The sequence below is a fragment of the Hylobates moloch genome, unplaced genomic scaffold, assembly GCF_009828535.3.
Source record: "Hylobates moloch isolate HMO894 unplaced genomic scaffold, HMol_V3 SCAFFOLD_12, whole genome shotgun sequence".
Classification (NCBI taxonomy): Eukaryota; Metazoa; Chordata; class Mammalia; order Primates; family Hylobatidae; genus Hylobates; species Hylobates moloch.
In genome coordinates this window covers 71,913,220-71,935,545 of record NW_026652287.1, presented here as the reverse complement: position 1 = coordinate 71,935,545, position 22,326 = coordinate 71,913,220, and the positions used below count along the sequence as shown (strand labels likewise).

The following is a 22,326-nucleotide window of genomic DNA, read 5'->3' as shown; positions in this document are numbered from 1 at the left end:
TAGAAACAGACTAAAAAACAGTAGGTAAACTGAACAAACGAAATTATAAAATAGATTGTTTTTTCTTCCAGTTCCTTCCTCAAATGTCATTTCTTGTTTGACGAGTTTTTTTTTTAATCAACCCTCAGGCCGGGTGCAGTAGCTCATGCCTGTAATCCCAGCACTTTGGGAGGCCAAGGTAGGTGGATCACTTGAGGTCAGGAGTTTGAGACAAGCCTGGACAACATGGCAAAACCCCGTCTCTACTAAAAATACAAAAATTAGCTGGGAGTGGTAGAGGGTGCCTGTAATCCCAGCTACTTGGGAGGCTGGGGCACCAGAATTGCTTGAACTCAGGAGGCAGATTGCAGTGAGCCAAGATCGCACCACTGCACTCCAGGCTGGATGAAAGAGAGAGACTCCTTCTCCAAAAAAGAAGAAAAAAAAAAAAAACCCTCATCACCATCCCTATTAACCCTATCGTCAGTAGTGAGGAAAGCTAAGAAGCATCTACAAGAGTACTCTGTTCCCCACCTCTCTTTCTGACTTCTATCTACTTCCCCCTACCAACTCTGCATACAAAAAGGCTCAAATTGGTAGGTCATGCCAATAATCAGGGAAATAAGGATTAAAGGTCAACCTGAAGACAGGACAACCAAGTCCAAAAGGCTGGAGTTTTGGAAAACATCATTTATATCTAAATTAGGAAAAATCAAGCACAATGAGCAAAGGAATGATGTACCGAAATCAGGAGAATTAATTGAAAATCAACCTATACAAAGAAGTTGGCAAGACTCCCAGCCCTTTTTCTCCACTCATTTGCCAGAATACTGCCATCCAAGCTTACCCTTTCCAGGCAGGAATCTGCAGATTCTTCTCAAATCTACTAGCCCAAAAAGACGTGGATTTTGACATTAGGGATTCTCCAAGGAAACAGCTTAGCCATGCACCCCAGATAGAGTCTCACTATTACCAGGCCTATCCATACCTACAGAGAATATCACTGTTGTGCATCTGCTCTTAAATTTGTTAAATATGAGCCCCACACTACATAAGCAACGAACATCAAAGACAAGTTATCTACAGAAAACAGAGTTCAAATGAAATGAGGTGGGGGCGGGGCAAAAGGTCACTAGAGTTGGAAATGGACTACATAGGGAGATAAAGAACATCTAAGAACTTAGCTATCCTTAAACTCCTCAGTAATAAGAAAATATATTACAACCACAAAGAACAGAATGCTAATGCTATTCCTTTAAAAGGGGACACGAGGACACTCAGAACAAGAAAGATGTCTTAGTAATGAAATCATAGCAAAAAATGAAAAAGGCAATAGAAAAGTGAATTTCCTAGAAAATAGTAGAGACCAATAAATAAATAAGAAAGAAAAAAAGAAAGAAAGAAAAGAAAGAAAGAAAGAAAGAAAGAAAGAAAGAAAGAAAGAAAGAAAGAAAATAAATAGGAAAGAAAAGATTTTAAAATTACAGGACCAGTCCAGAAATTGTAGAGTTCCAGAAAGAAAACAGAAAATGGGGAAGAAATCATCACTAAAATAAATCAAAAATATTTCCCAGAATTAAAAAAAAAAAGACAGAAGTTTCCATATTAAAAGAGCTCATCAAGTACCCAGCACAATGTATTATAAAAACAAATCCACAAAGGCACATAACCAGAACGTAAAACCAGAAACAAAAAGACAATAATTAAAAGCTTCTACAGAGGTTTAAAACAAAAAAACAAATAAACACACATAACATGGGATCAGGAATTAGAATGCATTAGACTTAACATCAATAAAGGAAAGTAGAAAACCTGGGGCAAAACTTCAAAAACAGCCAGGTGCAGTGGCTCACGTCTGTAATCCCAGCACTTTGGGAGGCTGAGGTGGGCAGATCACTTGAGGTCAGGGATTCGAGACCAGCCTGGCCAACATGGTGAAACCTTGCCTCTACTAAAAATACAACAACTACTCGGGTGTGGTGGCACACACCTGTAGTCCCAGCTACTCCGGAGGCTGAGGCAAGAGAATCACTTGAATCCAGGAGGCAGAGGTTGCAGTGAGCGGAGATCCTACCACTGCACTCCAGCCTGGGAGACAGAGAGAGACTCTGTCTCAAAGAAACAAAACAAAAAAACTTCAAAAAAAAAAAAAATCCACGGGAAAATTTACTTTCAAACTGTAATTCTTGGCCTGCCAGGCCAATTCAGAATAAGGCCAAGTCTTTAAAAAAAAAAAAAAAGAAAGAAATGTTTTTGTTCCCATGCACTCTTTTTCTCAGGAAGCCCTGGAGCTGCACCAAAACAAGGAATAAATCAAAACAGAGGTTGGCATGGGATACAGAAAACAGAGGGATTAAAATATGGAAAAGAGGCAAAAAAGAACCCCCAGGAAAGCTGCTGCACTGCAAACTAAGAGAGCAATCAGTCCAGGATAAGCCTGTGAGAAGGCTCTAGGATAAGAGTATCTAAGAAAACGAAATTAGAAGACAATCTATGTGTTTAAATATTCTGAGAAGAAATGTAGACAACTGAGCAAGAGTTTCAAGGTGATTCATAGATAAAACAGAGCTAACTCCCTACCTTCCACAGTGAGGAGTCAACACACAATGTGTAAATTGGAAAAAAAAATAGTAGTGTTAGAAGAATGTTATTTAGACACAAGGCTATAACTAATCAAAAAAAACAGCTACAAGGTTTATGATTGCCTTGGGAGATGGAAAATTTGGTGGAAAAGTGAAATACCTCTGTTTTCCATAATAAACCTTCTAAAACCCAGAATTTATGTAGGAAAATGTATAATTTGAATTAGAATGAATTTTATAAATAATAAAATCTTTAGGGCTAGGTGTAGTGTCTCACGCCTGTAATCCCTGCACTTTGGGAGGCCGAGGCAGGTGGATCACAAGGTCAGGAGATCGAGACCAGCAATATGGTGAAACCCCGTCTCTCCTGAAAATACAAAAAATTAGCCAGGTGTGGAGACGCACGCCTGTAGTCCCAGCTACTCGAGAGGCTGAGGCAGAAAAATCGCTTGAACCCAGGAGGTGGAGATTGCAGTGAGCCAAGATCATGCCACGGCACTCCAGCCTGGGTGACAGAGTGAGACTCTGCCTCAAAAATAAATAAATAAATAAATAAAAATAAAACCTTTAATAAAAAATTATGAGAAAATATTGAACAGACACATATGAAAAGCACAAAAACATAACAGAATTAGAAGTACAACCATTTAATTAAAAAATCTGTTCAAATGATTCCTTATCTTACATCATAACACAAAAATTAACTCAAAATGGACCATACATGAGAAATTACTTAATGGGTATAATGTACATTACTCAGGTGATGGAGACTTGATGTGGAAGCGAGGAGAAGGGAGGGAAAGGGAAGAAGAAAGAAAAAAAAACAAATCGCCAATCTAAACGTAAGAGCTAAAACTATAAAACTCAGAAGAACAGCAGTATCTTTATAATCCTGAGTTAGGCACTGGTTTCCTGGATATGACACGCCGAAAGCACAGGCAACAAAAGAAAAAAATAGATAAACTTGACTTCATGAAAATTAAAACTGTTTGTGCTTCAAAGCACACCAAAAAGAAAGTGAAAAAACAGTCCACCATACGGGAAAAAATGTCCGCAAATTACACATCTGATGAGAAATTTATATCCAGAATATATAAAGAATTCTTACAACTCAACAATAAAAAGACAAGTAACTACCCTGTAATGCCAGCACTTTGGGAGGCCAAGGCGGGCAGATTGCTTGAGCTCAGGAGTTTGAGACCAGCCTGGCCAACATGCTGAAACCCTGTCTCTACAAAAAAATATAAAAATTAGCCGGGCATGGTGGCATGCGCCTGTAGTTCCAGCTATTCGGGAGGCTGAGGCAGGCGGATCGCTTGGGCCAGGAGGCAGAGGCTGCAGTGAGCCGAGATCACACCATGCACTCCAGCCTGGGCAACAGAGCAAGACCCTGTCTCAAAAATAAAAGAAAAGACATATAACTACATGGGCAAGGACAGGCACAGTGGCTCAAGCCTGTAATCTCAGCACTTTGGGAGGCAGAGGCGGGCAGATCACCTCAGGTCAGGAGTTCGAGACCAGCCTGGCCAACATGGTGAAACTCCATCTCTACTAAAAATACAAAACTTACCTGGGCATGGTGGCAGGAACCTGTAATCCCAGCTACTTGGAAGGCTGAGGCATGAGAATTGCTTGAACCTGGGAGGTAGAGGCTACAATGAGCTGAGATCGCACCACTGCACTCCAGCCTGGGCGACAGAGAAAGACTCCGTCTCAAAAAAAAAAAAAAAAGTAAATATAAATAAATAAATAAATAAATGGGCAAAAGATTTAGAATAGGCATTTCTCCAAAGAAGATACAGTTGGCCCTCCAATAGCCATGGGTTCTGTATCTGTGGATTCAACAAACCTGGAATCTAAAATATTCAGGAAAAAAAAATTCCACAAACTTCCAAAAGGTAAAACTCAAATTTGCTGTGCACCAAGTACTATGCTACATCGAATAGAACCAATACCCCACAGATACCAAAGGACAGTGTATACACCACATGGCCAATAATCCCATGAAAAGATGTTCAACATCATTAGTCATTAGGAAAATATAAACTAAAACCACAACGACATACAACTTCAGTTATGGTTTGAATAGTGCTGCCCCCTCCCAAAAAGATAAATTAACATCCTAACTCCCATTACCTGAGAATGTGACCCGATTTGTTAGGCTGGTGCAAAAGCAATTGTGGTCTTTGCCATTAAAGCAATGTCAAAGACCTCAATTACCTTTGTACCAACCTAATGGAAATAGGGTCTTAACACAAGTAATCAAGTTAAAATGAGATTATCAGGATAGGCCCTCATCCAATATGACTAATGTCCTTATAAAAAGGGGATTAACAGAGAGATAGACATGAACAGATGGAAGATGATGTGAAAACACACAGAGGACACTATCTACAAACCAAGGAATCTCTGAGGCTACTAGAAATTAGTAGACAGGCAACAAACAGATTCTCCCTAACAGCCCTCAGAAGAAACCAATCCTGCTAATACCTTGATTGCTGACTTCTAGTCTCCAGAACTGAGAGACAATAAATTAAGACTGTTCTAAGCCACCCAGTTTGCAATGATTTGTTTACAGTAGCCCTAGGAAGCAAACAGAACTTCAAATCCACTAGGTTTACTAAAATTAAAAAGATAATAACAAGTGTTGATGAGGATATAGAGAAATTGGAATCCTCATATATTGCTGGATTAGAAAATGATGCAGCTGCTCTGAAAAAGTTTGGCAGTTCCCCCAAATGTTACACACAGAATTATGAAACCCAGTAATTCTACTCCTAGGTATATACTCAAGAGAAATAAAAACATGTTCACACAAAAACCTGCACATGAATGCTCACAGCAGCATTATATATATTAGCCCCAAAGTGAAAACAACCCAAATGTCCATCAACTGACGAATAAAACTGTGATATATACACTATTATACAATACAACAGTATACACAATATTATTCATCAAAAACAAAAGGACCATACATGCTATATAACACGGATGAACCTTGAAAACCTTATGCAAAGTGAAAGAAGCCAGTCACAAAAAACAAACTACATTATTACATGACTCCATTTATATGAAATGTCTAGAATAGGCAAATCCTTAGAGACAGAAAGTAGATTAGTGATTGCCAGTGACTGAAAGTAAGTGAAATGAGGGGTAACTGCTGATAAGAGTTCTGGAGGGTGATGAAAATGTTCTAAAATTAGATACTGGTGGATGGCCGCACAACTCTGTAAATATACTAAAAACCACTGAATTGTATGCTTTAAAAGGATGCATTTTATGGTATGTGAATTATATACGAATAATACTGTTATTTTTTAAATGGCATTCCCTTAGTAACACATTTTTTTCTTAAATACCTTTCTAGCATAGAGAATACTAGAGGAATCTAATGCATCATCCAATGGTCTCCAGTCCACTATTACTTCGGCATCCTAGAAAAAGAAATTATGAACTATATTTAATATTCAGCAATATGTTATTCTTATTTTATTCCCTGAACCCAAAATAAAATTTCAGCCTCTTAAATATCTACTTTTTAAATATGCTAATATCATATGTAAATCAAAAATGTTACAGATTTTTCAAATTCTGCCTACTTTTCATTATGAAAAATTTATATTGCTACAACTTCTACGTAAGTTTTAGAATATTCCATGTCATTTTATCTAAAGTACAGACGGTTCCTGACTCATGATGGTTTGACTCAGGATTTTTTTGTAATAGGATGGCATAAAAGCAATGCACATGCAGTAGAAATCATACTTCAAGTAACCACAGAAACATTGTTTTTCACTTTCAGCACAGTATTCAATATACTCCATGATACTTGATTATAAAACAGGCTTTATGTTAGATAATTTTGCCCAACTGTAGGCTAATGTAAGTGTTCTGAACACATTTAAGGAAATTAAGCTATGATGTCCAGTAAGTTAGGTGTATTAAATGCATTTTTGATAAACAATATCTTCAATTTATGATGGGTTTATCTAGACATAACCCCATCATAAGTCAAGGAGTGTGTTTGACTATTGTATCATTTTGGTATTAAATTTACAATTACTGTTCAACTACATAATTGTAACTTACACATGAAATTCAAACTTTCTGATAATTCTCCAAAGATGAATCACTACCAGAAACTATTATTAAATAAAATCATTTACTAGAAACTTACCTTTTCTAAAACACGTAATATTCCTGAAATCAAGCTGTCTTGGTCATTGGTCTTTGCACAAGATGAGTGAATATATACTCCTTCTTGTTCATATATAATCTAAAATAGTAAAAATAAAGTTAATCACATAATTTCTGTTGAGTACTATGTTAACATGTTAAAATATTAAGATATATTTTCTTATCATACTTGGCCAAGTTTCTGATTATTTCATACATAAATGTATTATTTAAAAAAATACCTCTCAGAGTTAACAGCACTTCAATCAAGCAAACATAAACTGGAATTAATTCTGCTTTGTTAATGTATGAAAGTTTATCAGATTTGTGATAATCACAATCTTGATCCTCCACTTAAACAAAGATGTCAGACTAACTGCAACAAGTCTCAATATTTAAATTCCACTTAAAATTTATATTTTTCGCCAGATGCAGTGGCACATGCCAGTAGCCCCAACTACTTGGGAGGCTGGGCTTGAGCCCAAGAGTTCAAGGTTGTAGGGTGCTATGATTGCACCTGTGAATAGCCACTGCACTCCAGCCTGGACAATACTGCAAGAACTCATCTCTCTAAAAAATCAAAAAAATAAGTATTTTTTTTCATGAGCATTAAGGAAAATACTGAGCTCGAACTGAGAATGCACTTGAAAATATCGAAGAAGAAGAAGAACAAATGAAACACAATGAGGAATCAATCCTTTCTAACTATTCCTATAATAGCACATTTTTACTGTAAGATCATTTTGGCGTGTTTTTGAAACACCATGGCATAGAAATTCGGGAAATAATACAGGAATTTTAAAGAGTAGTGACGAGAACAAAAATAAACATAGTAATGATGGAGACTCCTAGAAATGACTAAACTAATTCAATTTCACAATATTAACTGAGTGCTTCTGTATGTAAAAAGCACATAAAAGACTAAAAGTACATGAAGATGACAAAGACATAATCCTTGAAAAAAATTCCTATGGGAATATAGGGGAGACTTAACTCCTAAGTAAGTTTAAACATTTAAGGTTAAGCCTCATTTTTCATAGACATAATGTTATAAATTGAGATTCCATTCTTGAGACCCATTTCAAACCATTTAAAATTTTTTTAGTTATGAAAATAAGTAAAAAACAGTCACTTCTAGACCTAAGAACTTTTGACATATATAAGTCTGGTCAATAGAGTATATTATTCTATTTCTGTAGACCTTTTATTAATATTAGTCTTCAGAATATCATGGGCCAGCAATGCAAGACAAGCACTATCAGAGTCTATCACTCCTTCATTCATAAATGTAAAGAGGTATGTATCTTCCTGTTTTTAGCTAACATTTACGGAACACTTATACACTAGGAACTCCTTATGTTGTAACTTAATCCTTACAACCACCCTAAACCACGGATTATATAACCACATTCGACTGCATCATTGGGATGAGAAGCCCATTTGTGTGAATAAGAAAACTGAAAGTGGTGAAATAACTGCCCAAATGAGGCAAATAATAACCGGTGGTGATGAAACTGAAACCCAGGGAGTCTGACAACAGAAAACTGCGCTCTTAGCCACTACAATATAAAGGTTCCACATTACTTTTACTGCCTCTCTCTTGGGTTTGTTATGTTAATCAACTGTGATATGGACTTATGTCAGGAAAGAGTCTTTTAAGTAATTAAGATCACCAGGGAAGTTTTGATTTCAAAAACCTAAGTAAGACGGCCTTTACTGAAATAGTTGCTAAGCATCAGACCAGCATGTAAACAGCTTACATGGGGATAGGATGAGCTGAGAAAGGGTGGGAGACAATTCTATACTGTTTGTACAGAGATGAAAAATTTTAAAGCCTATAGATACATGCACAAAATATGCATAAGAATATTCACAGCAGTATTATTTATAATTTTAGAGGGAGGAGAAGGAGAAGGGGAGGAGGAAAGGGAGGGTATGCATCTAAACATCCACAAATAGGAAAATTATCAAATATATCCTGGGATATCCATTCTTTGGGGGATACTATTCAGGAGTTAAAGGATGAGGCTGATTAAATGGATGGGGAAACAGACAATGCACACAGAAAAATCATCATGTATATATAGTATGCTGACATTTACACTTTTATAAAGTTTCTATCTGTGTGAAATATACAGAACAAATTCTGGGAGGATACTTTAAGCTATTAACAAAGACTACTTCGGGAGAGTATGATGAGAAAAGGCTGAAACAGGAACTGTTAACTTTCTATGTTAATGCCTCTGATTTATTTGAATATTTCAAAGTGAAAATATAGTCATATATTTAAAAATAATTTTAAAGAGTGACATGAAAAAAGGAAAGTCCAGAAGTATAAACTAAATTTTCTAGACTTCAGTTTATCAATTTATAAAACAGGAGAGTGAACCAGATGATCATACCTAGGAACACAAAAAAAAAAAAAAAAAATGAAAAGGTTATGGAAAAGAAATCCCTTAAAATCTCCACCTTTTGCAATATAATTTTATTAACTTTAGTCTGCATGTTGTACATTAGATCTCTAGACTTGTTCATCATATGTATCTATTTTCTATCCTTTGACCCACATCTCTCCATTTCCTAGCAACCCTGACTAGTGGTAACCACTGTTTAATTCTCTGTACTTGAGTTTTTTTTTTGAGACAGAGTTTTGCTCTGTCGCCCAGGCTGGAGTGCAGTGGCATGATCTCAGCTCACTGGAAGCTTCGCCTCCCAGGTTCAAGTGATTCTCCTGCCTCAGCCTCCCGAGTAGCTGGGATTACAAGCACGCACCATCATGCCCGACTAATTTTTGTGTTTTTAGTAGAGATGGGGTTTCACCATGTTGGCCAGGCTGGTCTCAAACTCCTGACCTCAGGTGATCTGCCCACCTTGGCCTCCCAAAGTGCTGGGATTACAGGCATGAGCCACAGCACCCAGCCCTGAGTTGTTTTTTTATTATACATATTCCACATATAAGTGAAATCCTACGATTATTTTTCTTTCCGTATCTGCTTATTTCATGTAGCATAATGCTATCCTCCAGTTAAATAAGTAGATTTTAGCTGCTGTTGTCACAAAAAAGTAACTATGTGAGATGACAAACATGTTAATCTAATTGACTATAGTAACCATTTTACTATCTGTATGTATCCCATAATATGTTGTAAACCTCAAATGTAATAAAATTTATTTTAAAAAAGATATTGAAAAAAATATTCTCAAGTTTTTGTGACAAATGGACCAGAGACATACTCAGAAATAACACTTTAGCATATTTTCACATAAGACTCAGCTAGTAGAATAGTCGGGAACTTCCTAATTCTCATAGTGGAAAAAGAGACACTAATTTGGCAAGAAAAGCTTGCTGTCATTAACAATGCAATCTAAGGTTCTATGATACCATTAACACTAAAGAGATTCTAGAACCTTAATGAGGTGAACCCTATACAATCAAACAAAACAGTTTACCTTATTTAGGCACATTAAGCAACTCTTCCTCTTACATTTGTTGGTTAAGTGTTGCCTATTTTTTTTCACTTAAGAAAAAGTTGAGAGTTTCCTAAGTAGTTTAGCTGGGAACACAATAAGAATTAAAGTGACAGACACCTTACAAAAAACTCAAAGCTGGCCGGGCGCGGTGGCTCACACCTGTAATCCCAGCACTTTGGGAGGCCAAGGTGGGTGGATTACAAGGTGAGGAGATCGAGACCGTCCTGGCTAACACAGTGAAAACTCGTCTCTACTAAAAAATAGAAAAAATTACACAGGCCTGGCGGTGGGTGCCTGTAGTCCCAGCTACTCAGGAGGCTGAGGCAGGAGAATGGTGTGAACCCAGGAGGGGGACCTTGCAGTGAGCTGAGATCGCACTACTGCCCTCCAGCCTGGGAGACAGAGCAAGACTCTGTTTCAAGTGAAAAAAAAAGTCAAAGCTGCACTCATTCCGTATTCTGTGTTCCTCGACTCTTCAGCCCTTTTTGAGGAACAAATTATACATCCCAAAACTCCTAATTCCAAACCACATTTATACTGTCTTCAGAAAGCAGTCATGTTTAGCTTTCTAATTTTGAAGGGTGTGATGTTAACTGATACAAAGTAATAGTCCTGCCAGAAATGGCAAATAAAATAAATTTATTAATTGGTAATAGCTACTAAATCTTACAAGGTCTTATACTTTATAAGACTTAAGGGCGGTTCTCGATTTGGAGTCAGGGGGTGGAGCCAAGATGGCCGAATAGGAGCAGCTCCGGTCTACAGCTCCCAGCCTGAGCGACACAGAAGACGGGTGATTTCTGCATTTCTGTTTGAGGTACCGGTTTCATCTCACTAGGGAGTGCCAAACAGTGGATGCAGGACAGTTGGTGAAGTGCACTGTGCGCGAGCCAAAGCAGGGCGAGGCATTGCCTCACTCGGGAAGCGCAAGGGGTCAGGGAGTTCCCCTTCCTAGTCAAAGAAAGGGGTAACAGACGGCACCTGGAAAATCAGGTCAGTCCCACCCTAATACTGCGCTTTTCCAATGGGCCTGGAAAACGGCACACCAGGAGATTGTGTCCCGCACCTGGCTCAGAGGGTCCTATGCCCACGGAGTCTCGCTGATTGCTAGCACAGCAGTCTGAGATCAAACTGCAAGGTGGCAGCGAGGCTGGGGGAGGGGCGCCCGCCATTGCCCAGGCTTGCTTAGGTAAACAAAGCAGTCAGGAAACTCCAACTGGGTGGAGCAAACCACAGCTCAAGGAGGCCTGCCTGCCTCTGTAGGCTCCACCTCTGGGGACAGGGCACAGACAAACAAAAATTCAGCAGGAACCTCTGCAGACTTAAATGTCCTTGTCTGACTGACAGCTTTGAAGAGAGTAGTGGTTCTCCCAGCACGCAGCTGGAGATCTGAGAACGGACAGATTGCCTCCTAAAGTGGGTCCCTGACCCCCGAGCAGCCTAACTGGGAGGCACCCCCGAGTAGGGACAGACTGACACCTCACTCAGCCAGGTACTCCTCTGAGACAAAACTTCCAGAGGAACTATCAGACAGCTGAATTTGTGGTCTCACGAAAATCCGCTGTTCTGCAGCCACCGCTGCTGACACCCAGCCAAACAGGGTCTGGAGTGGACCTCTAGTAAACTCCAACAGACCTGCAGCTGAGGGTCCTGTCTGGTAGAAGGAAAACTAACAAACAGAAAGGATATCCACACCAAAAACCCATCTGTACATCACCATCATCAAAGACCAAAAGTAGATAAAATCACAAAGATGGGGAAAAAACAGAGCAGAAAAACTGGAAACTCTCAAAAGCAGAGAACCTCTCCTCCTCCAAAGGAACGCAGTTCCTCACCAGCAAAGGAACAAAGCTGGACGGAGAATGACTTTGACGAGTTGAGAGAAGAAGGCTTCAGACGATCAGACTACTCCGAGCTACGGGAGGAAATTCAAAATAATAGCAAAGAAGTTAAAAACTTTGAAAAAAATTAGACGAATGGATAACTAGAATAACCAATGGAGAGAAGGGCTTAAAGGAGCTGATGGAGCTGAAAGCCAAGTTTCGAGAACTATGCGAAGATTGCAGAAGCCTCGGTAGCGGATGGGATCAACTGGAAGAAAGGGTATCAGTGATGGAAGATGAAATGAATGAAATGAAGTGAGAAGGGAAGTTTAGAGAAAAAAGAATAAAAAGAAACGAACAAAGCCTCCAAGAAATTTGGGACTACGTGAAAAGACCAAACCTACGTCTGATTGGTGTACCTGAAAATGACGGGGAGAATGGAACCAAGTTGGAAAACACTCTGCAAGATATTATCCAGGAGAACTTCCCCAATCTAGCAAGGCAGGCCAACATTCAGATTCAGGAAATACAGAGAACGCCACAAAGATACTCCTCGAGAAGAGCAACTCCAAGACACATAATTGTCAGATTCACCAAAGTTGAAATGAAGGAAAAAATGTTAAGGGCAGCCAGAGAGAAAGGTCGGGTTACCCACAAAGGGAAGCCCATCAGACTAACAGCTGATCTCTCAGCAGAAACTCTACAAGCCAGAAGAGAGTGGGGGCCGATATTCAACATTCTTAAAGAAAAGAATTTTCAACCCAGAATTTCCTATCCTGCCAAACTAAGCTTCATAAGTGAAGGAGAAATAAAATACTTTACAGACAAGCAAACGCTGAGTGATTTTGTCACCACCAGGCCTGCCCTAAAAGAGCTCCTGAAGGAAGCACTAAACATGGAAAGGAACAACCGGTTCCAGCCACTGCAAAAACATGCCAAATTGTAAAGACCATCGAGGCTAGGAAGAAACTATAGCAACTAACTAGCAAAATAACCAACTAACATCATAATGACAGGATCAGATTCACACATAACAATATTAACGTTAAATGTAAATGGGCTAAATGCTCCAATCAAAAGACACAGACTGGCAAACTGGATAAGGAGTCAGGACCCATCAGTGTGCTGTATTCAGGAAACCCATCTCATGTGCAGAGACACACATAGACTCAAAATAAAGGGATGGAAGAAGATCTATCAAGCAAATGGAAAACAAAAAAAGGCAGGGGTTGCAATCCTAGTCTCTGATAAAATAGACTTTAAACCAACAAAGATCAAAAGAGACAAAGAGACCATTACATAATGGTAAAGGGATCAATTCAACAAGAGGAGCTAATTATCCTAAATATATATGCACCCAATACAGGAGCACCCAGATTCATAAAGCAAGTCCTGAGTGACCTACAAAGGGACTTACAACTCCCACACAATAATAATGGGAGATTTTAACACCCCACTGTCAACATTAGACAGATCAACGAGACAGAAACTCAACAAGGATATCCAGGAATTGAACTCAGCTCTGCACAAAGTGGACCTAATAGACATCTACAGAATTCTCCACCCCAATTCAACAGAATATACATTTTTTTCAGCACCACACCACACCTATTCCAAAATTGACCACATAGTTGGAAGTAAAGCTCTCCTCAGCAAATGTAAAAGAACAGAAATTATAACAAACTGTCTCTCAGACCACAATGCAATCAAACTAGAACTCAGGATTAAGAAACTCACTCAAAACCGCTCAACTACATGGAAACTGAACAACCTGCTCCTGAATGACTATTGGGTACATAATGAAATGAAGGAAGAAATAAAGACGTTCTTTGAAACCAACGAGAACAAAGACACAACATACCAGAATCTCTGGGACACATTCAAAGCAGTGTGTAGAGGGAAATTTATAGCACTAAACGCCCACAAGAGAAAGCAGGAAAGATCCAAAATTGACACCCTAACATCACAATTAAAAGAACTAGAAAAGCAAGAGCAAACACATTCAAAAGCTAGCAGAAGCCTAGAAATAACTAAAATCAGAGCAGAACTGAAGGAAATAGAGACACAAAAAACCCTTCAAAAAATTAATGAATCCTGGAGCTGGTTCTTTGAAAAGATCAACAAAATTGACAGACCACTAGCAAGACTAATAAGAAAAGAGAGAAGAATCAAATAGATGCAATAAAAAATGAAAAAGGGGATATCACCACCGATCCCACAGAAATACAATCTACCATCAGAGAATACTACAAACACCTCTATGCAAATAACTAGAAAATCTAGAAGAAATGGATAAATTCCTCGACAAATACACCCTCCCAAGACTAAACCAGGAAGAAGTTGAATCTCTAAATAGACCAATAACAGGCGCTGAAATTGCGGCAATAATCAATAGCTTACCAACCAAAAAGAGTCCAGGACCTGATGGATTCACAGTCGAATTCTACCAGAGGTACAAGGAGGAACTGGTACCATTCCTTCTCAAACTATTCCAATCGATAGAAAAACAGGGAATCCTCCCTAACACATTTTATGAAGCCAGCATCGTCCTGATACCAAAGCCTGGCAGAGACATAACCAAAAAAGAGAATTTCAGACCAATATCCTTGATGAACATTGATGCAAAAATCCTCAATAAAATACTGGCAAACCAAATCCAGCAGCACATCAAAAAGCTTATACACCATGATCAAGTGGGCTTTATCCCTGGGATGCAAGGCTGGTTCAACATATGCAAATCAATAAATGTAATTCAGCATATAAACAGAACCAAAGACAAAAACCACGATTATCTCAATAGATGCAGAAAAGGCCTTTGACAAAATTCAACAGCCCTTCATGCTAAAAACTCTCAATAAATTAGGTATTGATGGGACGTATCTCAAAATAACAAGAGCTATCTATGACAAACCCACAGCCAATATCATACTGAATGGGCAAAAACTGGAAGCATTCCCTTTGAAAACTGGCACAAGACAGGGATGCCCTCTCTCACCACTCCTATTCAACATAGTGCTGGAAGTTCTGGCCACAGCAATCAGGCAGGAGAAGGAAATAAAGGGTATTCAATTAGGAAAAGAGGAAGTCAAATTATCCCTGTTTGCAGATGACATGATTGTATATCTAGAAAACCCCATCTTCTCAGCCCAAAATCTCCTTAAGCTGATTAGCAACTTCAGCAAAGTCTCAGGATACAAAATCAATGTACAAAAATCACAAGCATTCTTCTACACCAATCACAGACAAACAGAGAGCCAAATCATGAGTGAACTCCCATTCACAATTGCTTCAAAGAGAATAAAATACCTAGGAATCCAACTTACAAGGGATGTGAAGGACCTCTTCAAGGAGAACTACAAACCACTGCTCAATGAAATCAAAGAGGATACAAACAAATGGAAGAACATTCCATGCTCATGGGTAGGAAGAATCAATATCGTGAAAATGGCCATACTGCCCAAGGTAATTTATAGATTCAATGCTATCCCCATCAAGCTACCAAATGACTTTCTTCACAGAATTGGAAAAAACTACTTTAAAGTTCATATGGAACCAAAAAAGAGCCCATACCACCAAGTCAATCCTAAGCCAAAAGAACAAATCTGGAGGCATCACGCTACCTGACTTCAAACTATACTACAAGGCTACAGTAACCAAAACAGCATGGTACTGGTACCACAACAGAGACATAGATCAATGGAACAGAACAGAGCCCTCAGAAATAATGCCACATTTCTACAACTATCTGATCTTTGACAAACCTGACAAAAACAAGAAATGGGAAAAGGATTCCCTATTTAATAAATGGTGCTGGGAAAACTGGCTAGCCACATGTAGAAAGCTGAAACTGGATCCCTTCCTTACACCTTATACAAAAATTAATTCAAGATGGATTAAAGACTTAAATGTTAGACCTAAAACCATTAAAATCCTGCAAGAACATCTAGGCAATACCATTCAGGACATAGGCGTGGGCAAGGACTTCATGTCTAAAACACCAAAAGCAATGGCAACAAAAGCCAAAATTGACAAATGGGATCTAATTAAACTAAAGAGCTTCTGCACAGCAAAAGAAACTACCATCAGAGTGAACGGGAAACCTACAGAATGGGAAAATTTTTGCAACCTACTCATCTGACAAAGGGCTAATATCCAGAATCTACAATGAACTCAAACAAATTTACAAGAAAAAAACAACTCCATCAAAAAGTGGGCGAAGGACATGAACAGACACTTCTCAAAAGAAGACATTTATGCAGCCAAAAAACACATGAAAAAATGCTCATCATCACTGGCCATCAGAGAAATGCAAATCAAAACCACAATGAGATACCATCTCACACCAGTTAGAATGGCTATCATTAAAAAGTCAGGAAACAACAGGTGCTGGAGAGGATATGGAGAAATAGGAACACTTTTACACTGTTGGTGGGACCGTAAACTAGTTCAACCATTGTGGAAGTCAGTGTGGCGATTCCTCAGGGATCTCGAACTAGAAATACCATTTGACCCAGCCATCCCATTACTGGGTATATACCCAAAGGACTATAAATCATGCTGCTATAAAGACACATGCACACGTATGTTTATTGCGGCACTATTCACAATAGCAAAGACTTGGAACCAACCCAAATGTCCAACAATGATAGACTGAATTAAGAAAATGTGGCACATATACACCATGGAATACTATACAGCCATAAAAAATGATGAGTTCATGTCCTTTGTAGGGACGTGGATGAAACTGGAAATCATCATTCTCAGTAAACTATCGCAAGGACAAAAAACCAAACACCGCATGTTCTCACTCATAGGTGGGAACTGAACAATGAGAACACATGGATACAGGAAGGGGAACATCACACTCTGGGGACTGTTGTGCGGTGGGGGGATGGGGGAGGGATAGCATTAGGAGATATACCTAATGCTAAATGATGAGTTAATGGGTGCAGCACAACATTGCACATGTATACATATGTAACAAACCTGCACATTGTGCACATGTACCCTAAAACTTAAAAGTATAATAATAATAAAACAAAATAAAATAAAATAAAATAAAAATACAAAAAAAATCAGCTGGGCATGGTGGTGGGTGCCTGTAATCCCAACTACTCGGGAGGCTAAGGCAGAAGAATCGCTTGAACCTGGGAAGCAAAGGTGCAGTGAGTTGAGATCGTGCCACTACACTCCAGCCTGGGCTACATAGCGAGACTCCATCTCCAAAAAAAAAAAAAACGATTGAAGGCTTAAATGTAAGATCCAAAACTATGAAACTACTACAAGAAAATGCTTCAAAAACTACTAGAGGAAATTATACAGGGCACTGGTCAGGACAAAGATTTTACAGAGAAGAATGCAAAAGCACTGGCAACAAGAGCAAAAACAGACAAACAGGATTACATCAAAATAACTTCTGCACAGCATAGGAAACAATCAACAAAATGAAGATACAAGCTGTAGAATGGGAGAAAATACCTGCAAACTATATATCCAACAAGGGTTTAATATCCAGAAGATACAAGAAAGTCAAAAACCTCAACAGAAAAAAAAAATACTCCAATTTCAAAATGGACAAATAAGCTAAATAGGTATCTCTCAAAAGAAGACATACAGGAAGTTTACATTCAGAGCAACTTGAATCTATGCTACTAGATTGCAATCCTCAATCTTGGCCCAAATAAACTATATCTACATTTAAAAATGACAATGACAAAAAAAACATAAAAATGGCTAACAGGTATTTGAAAAAAATGTTCAACATCACTAATTAGCAAGAAAATACAAATCAAAACCTCAATGAGATACCACCTCATCCCAGAAAGGCTAATTAACTGATGACTAATTTTTTGTCATCAAAACTACAAAAAAAAAAAAAATGCTAGTGAGGATATGGAGAAAAGATAACTCTTATACACTGCTGATGGGAATGTAAATTGGTACAAGCACTACAGAAAACAGTATGAAAGTTCAGTATGACAGTGGCCAGGCATGATGGCTCATGTCTGTAATCCCAACACTTTGGGAGACCAAGGCGGGCAGACGGCTTGAGCTCAGGAGTTCAAGACCAGCCTGGGCAACATGGTGAAACCCTATCTCTACAAAAATATAAAAATAATTAGCCGGGCATGGTGGCACGTGCTTGTAGTCCCAGCTATTCAGGAGGCTGAGGTAGGAGGACTGCCTGAACCCAGAAATTGGGAGGTTGCAATGAGGCAAGATTGCATCACTGTACTCCAGCCTGAGCAACGAGACTCTATCTCAAAAAAAAAAAAGAAAAAAAATTACCATATGATCCAGTAATCCCACTTTTGACTATATTTCAAAAAAAAAAAAAAAAGAAAATCAGTATGTCAAAGAAGCACTCCCAAGTTTACTGCAGCACTATTCACAGTAGCCAAGATACGGAGTCAATCTAAGAGTCCATCAACAGATGACTGGATAAAGAAAATGTGGTGGCCAGGCATGGTGGCTCACCCCTGTAATCCCACCACTTTGGGAGGCCGAGGTGGGCAGATACTTGAGGCCGGGAGTTCGAGACCAGCCTGACCAACATGGAGAAACCCCCATCTCTACTAAAAATACAAAATTAGCCAGGCATGGTGGCACATGCCAGTAATTCCAGCTACTCAGGAGGCTAAGGCAGGAGAATCGCTTGAACCCGGGCGGTGGAGGCTGCGGTGGGCTGAGGTCACGCCATTGCACTCCAGCCTGCGCAAGAAGAGGGAAACTCCATCTCAAAAAAAAAAAGAAAGAAAGAAAATGTGGCATATATGCACAATGGTATACTATTAAGCCATAAAAATGAAGAAAATCCTGTCATTTGCAGTAACATGGATGAACATTGAGGATATATGTTAAGTAAAATACACCAGCCACAGAAAGATAAATACCACATGTTCTAACTCTTATGTGGAAGCTAAAACAGTTGGCTTCATCGAAGTAGAAAGTAGAACAGCAGTTACTACAGGCAGAGAAGGGTTGTGGAAAGGTGAATAGACAAAGGTTGGTTAATGAATACTAAAGTACAGCTAGACAGGAAGAATAAATTCTAATGTTCTACAGCACCATCACATGATATAATTAACAATTTATTGTATATTCTCAAATAGAAGAGCAGATCGTGAATGCTTCTAACACAAAGAATAAATGTTCTAAGTGATAGATATACTAAGATTTGATTACACATTATATACATATATCAGATTATCACACTGTACCCCATAAATATATACAATTATTATCTACCAATTAAAAATAAAAGCAAAATCTAGATTTTTAAAAGTCCAATTAAAACTTCAATAATATATAATGAAGATATTTCTTAATTACTCTATCATGAATTGATTCCTTAGTATCATCCTGCCATAGAACATTCTGCTTCTTATGTTTATCGATTATAATAACTGACATTTGAAAAAGCTATCTCCATGCATATTTGTCACAAAAAAATTATTTTGCTACAGGGAACAATTATGATGTGAATAATTTCATCTCAGATAACATTTGTTAGTAGAATAAGCTTTCAATGTCTTCACTGGTTTTATTCATGATCTCTAATGCAAAAACTAAAAGGTTCTGGGCAGCTGCAGTGTCCCACACCTGTAATCCCAGGACACTGAGAGGATAAGGCAGGAAGATCACTTGAGGCCAGGGGTTCAGGGCCATCCTGGGCAGTAAAGCAAGACGCCCCTCCACCCCCATCTCTTAAGAAAAAAAAAATAAATTAAAAAAATTAAATTTAAAAAATTTTAAAAGAAAGCTTCAAATGCTTTTATCTGCTATGTAATATTTTTATTACGCCTTACTTTACAAAAACATTTCTACATTATCACATCTGACCCTCAAAATTCAGTTAGATAGATATTATCATTCCCACCTTGTAACTGAAAAAACTGCAAGAAAATCAAGTGATTTGCTCAAGGTTCTTCCACTACTCTGGGGCTGAGACTCGAAGGTCTACTCTACAAGTTTTATTTGCCCAAAGAGTACATAATGAAAAAAGGCTATCAACTTAAGGCTCAGCATATATGGACACTGACAAAACTGTTCCAATATCCTACATGCTGTTTGCATCCCAATCTGTAGTATTCACCAACTACCAGTGCTGTGAACATGAATAGGTCCTCTGTACTACAGGAAGCAAAGAAAAAGCATCAGCAGTCCCTTTCTTTCTACTACCTAAGATTTGAGAGAAAATGAAGAGCTCACAGGAACAGTAGAAAAAAAAATAAGTCAGGAAAAAAAAGAAAAATATATATATCCCAAGAAGGTAAAGGTCAATGGAAATTACAATCAGGAATCTGGCAAATTGAAGGCTAAAAGAAGAAAAAGACTGACACAAAAGTCTACACTACCAGAGATATGCAACATGTTGAAGACTCCTCCCATAAGAAGCCAAATTCTACAAAGAATCAGCACCATGCATCTCAAATAGCAAAAGAATGTACAGGAAATACATTCTCATGACTCTTACCTTAGGGATACAGAGGCATCAATATGTAAAAACAGAATAGACTAATCAGTTTCCCAAACCATATCTGAGATATTACTAAAAGTCTATATAAGATCCCCAAGCCTAACAACTTACTAATTTGAGATATTTTACAAGGGAACAAATTATATGGCAAAAACTTATCTAAAATACATCTCTAATGGGGATATAAATGATGTTTTCATTTCATCTTCCAGTTCATCTGGCAGAGAACAATGAATATGAAAACTGCTCAAAGGATACATAGTGTCAAAATCAAGACTTGGGTGGTTTGGCAGTGTGGGGGCAGGGTGAACCATAATTTCTGTATTGTCCAATCTTTTAAAATCAAGAAATAATGTATTTGATTAAATGAATTTAAATTGAAATTTGAATAACAAGATACCCCCCCCCAAAAAAAATCACATACAATAACAAGACAAAAGGTGCAACTGATTAAGAAAAACAAAACTCTTAAGTACCCAGTAATACTAAGTAGAAGATATGGAAGACCATTTTTTTAAAAAGACACAATAGCTATGTTTTAATACTACTACTAATGAAGAAATGCAAGAAAGTGATTATGATAAGTTAGGATAATGGTTTCTTTGTAGACAAGGGGTGGTACGTGGAAGGTCATCTGGAGTTATTGGCAAACGTCTTTTTTTTTTTTTTTTTTGAGATGGAGTCTCACTCTGTCGCCCAGGCTGGAGTGCAGTGGTGCGATCTTGGCTCACTGCAAGCTCCACCTCCCAGGTTCACGCCATTCTCCTGCCTCAGCCTCCCGAGTAGCTGGGACTACAGGCACCCACCACCACGCCTGGCTAATTTTTTTGTATTTTTAGTAGAGACAGGGTTTCACCGTGTTAGCCAGGATGGTCTCAATCTCCTGGCAAAGGTCTATTTTTTAACCTAAGCTGTGATTACAAGAAAGTTTGCCTTATGACTCTTTCAGCTATATGTTAAATGTGATTTTCACTATATGAATTTTTACAATAAAAACGCTAAAAATTACTGGTGATAAACACAAAATGCTATGGTTTGACTGTATCCCCACCCAAATCTCATCTCAAATTGTAATCCCCACGTCGAGGGAGGAACCCAGTGGGAGGTGACTGGATCGTAAGGACTGTTTCCCCCATGCTGTTCTCATGATAGCGAGGAAGTTCTCACAAGGTCTTATGGTTTAAAAGTGGCAGTTTCCCCTGAGGACTCTCTCCTGCCGCCAGGTAAGACATGCCTTGCTTCCCCTTCGCCTTCCGCCATGAAGTTTCCTGAGGCCTCCCTAGCCATGCAAAACTGTGAGTCAATTAAACCTCTTTCCTTTATAAAATACCTAGTCTCAGGTATTTCTTTATAGCAGTGTGAAAACGAACTAATACACAAAATGTAAAGTCTTAAATAGGATCTAAATCAAATCTCAAGGGTACTGAAGGAATTTTGTCTGATGGAAAACATGACACAAATTCAATAATGAAAAAATATACCTTGAGAAAAAGAAAGGGAAGAACAGATCAAGCAGAGATTTGAGGAAGTAGCACCACCTGTCACCAAGTGAATCTGCAAAAGAAAAGGTGGGAGGGAGAGGAATGCTATTGTTTTGGAAGATTATACAGACTATCAATGAGAAGGAAGAAAAAAGACACTTTAATACAAATTACAAACTGGTATAAAACCACTCTATGTATATGATGATGACCTTCAGCTACCCAAACATCTACTGGCATATTCTCTAAATACATACCATCTGTTAAAATTCTTGAATATCTTGCTGATAATGTTGCCTGTCAGAAGGTACAGAACAGAAAAGAGAATTAAT

At 38.4% G+C, this 22,326-nt stretch overlaps 1 protein-coding gene across 2 annotated transcripts in view; it reads right to left on the bottom strand.

Annotated features, from left to right (window-relative positions):
- The window catches only part of TBC1D15 (TBC1 domain family member 15), an 80,037-nt gene that overhangs the window by 42,950 nt on the left and 14,761 nt on the right, over window positions 1–22,326 (bottom strand). The window contains exons 2-4 of one of the 2 annotated variants that reach the window (XM_032170750.2): window positions 21,995–22,067; window positions 6,742–6,840; window positions 5,924–5,998 (exon numbers count right to left, since the gene is read on the bottom strand). Coding sequence is in view for 1 of the 2 variants with exons in the window: in XM_032170749.2 (XP_032026640.1) it covers window positions 5,924–5,998; window positions 6,742–6,840 (174 nt within the window). In the remaining variant the exon portion in view is untranslated. The remainder of the gene's footprint in view (window positions 1–5,923; window positions 5,999–6,741; window positions 6,841–21,994; window positions 22,068–22,326) is intronic. The other variant, XM_032170749.2, reaches the window with a different exon arrangement.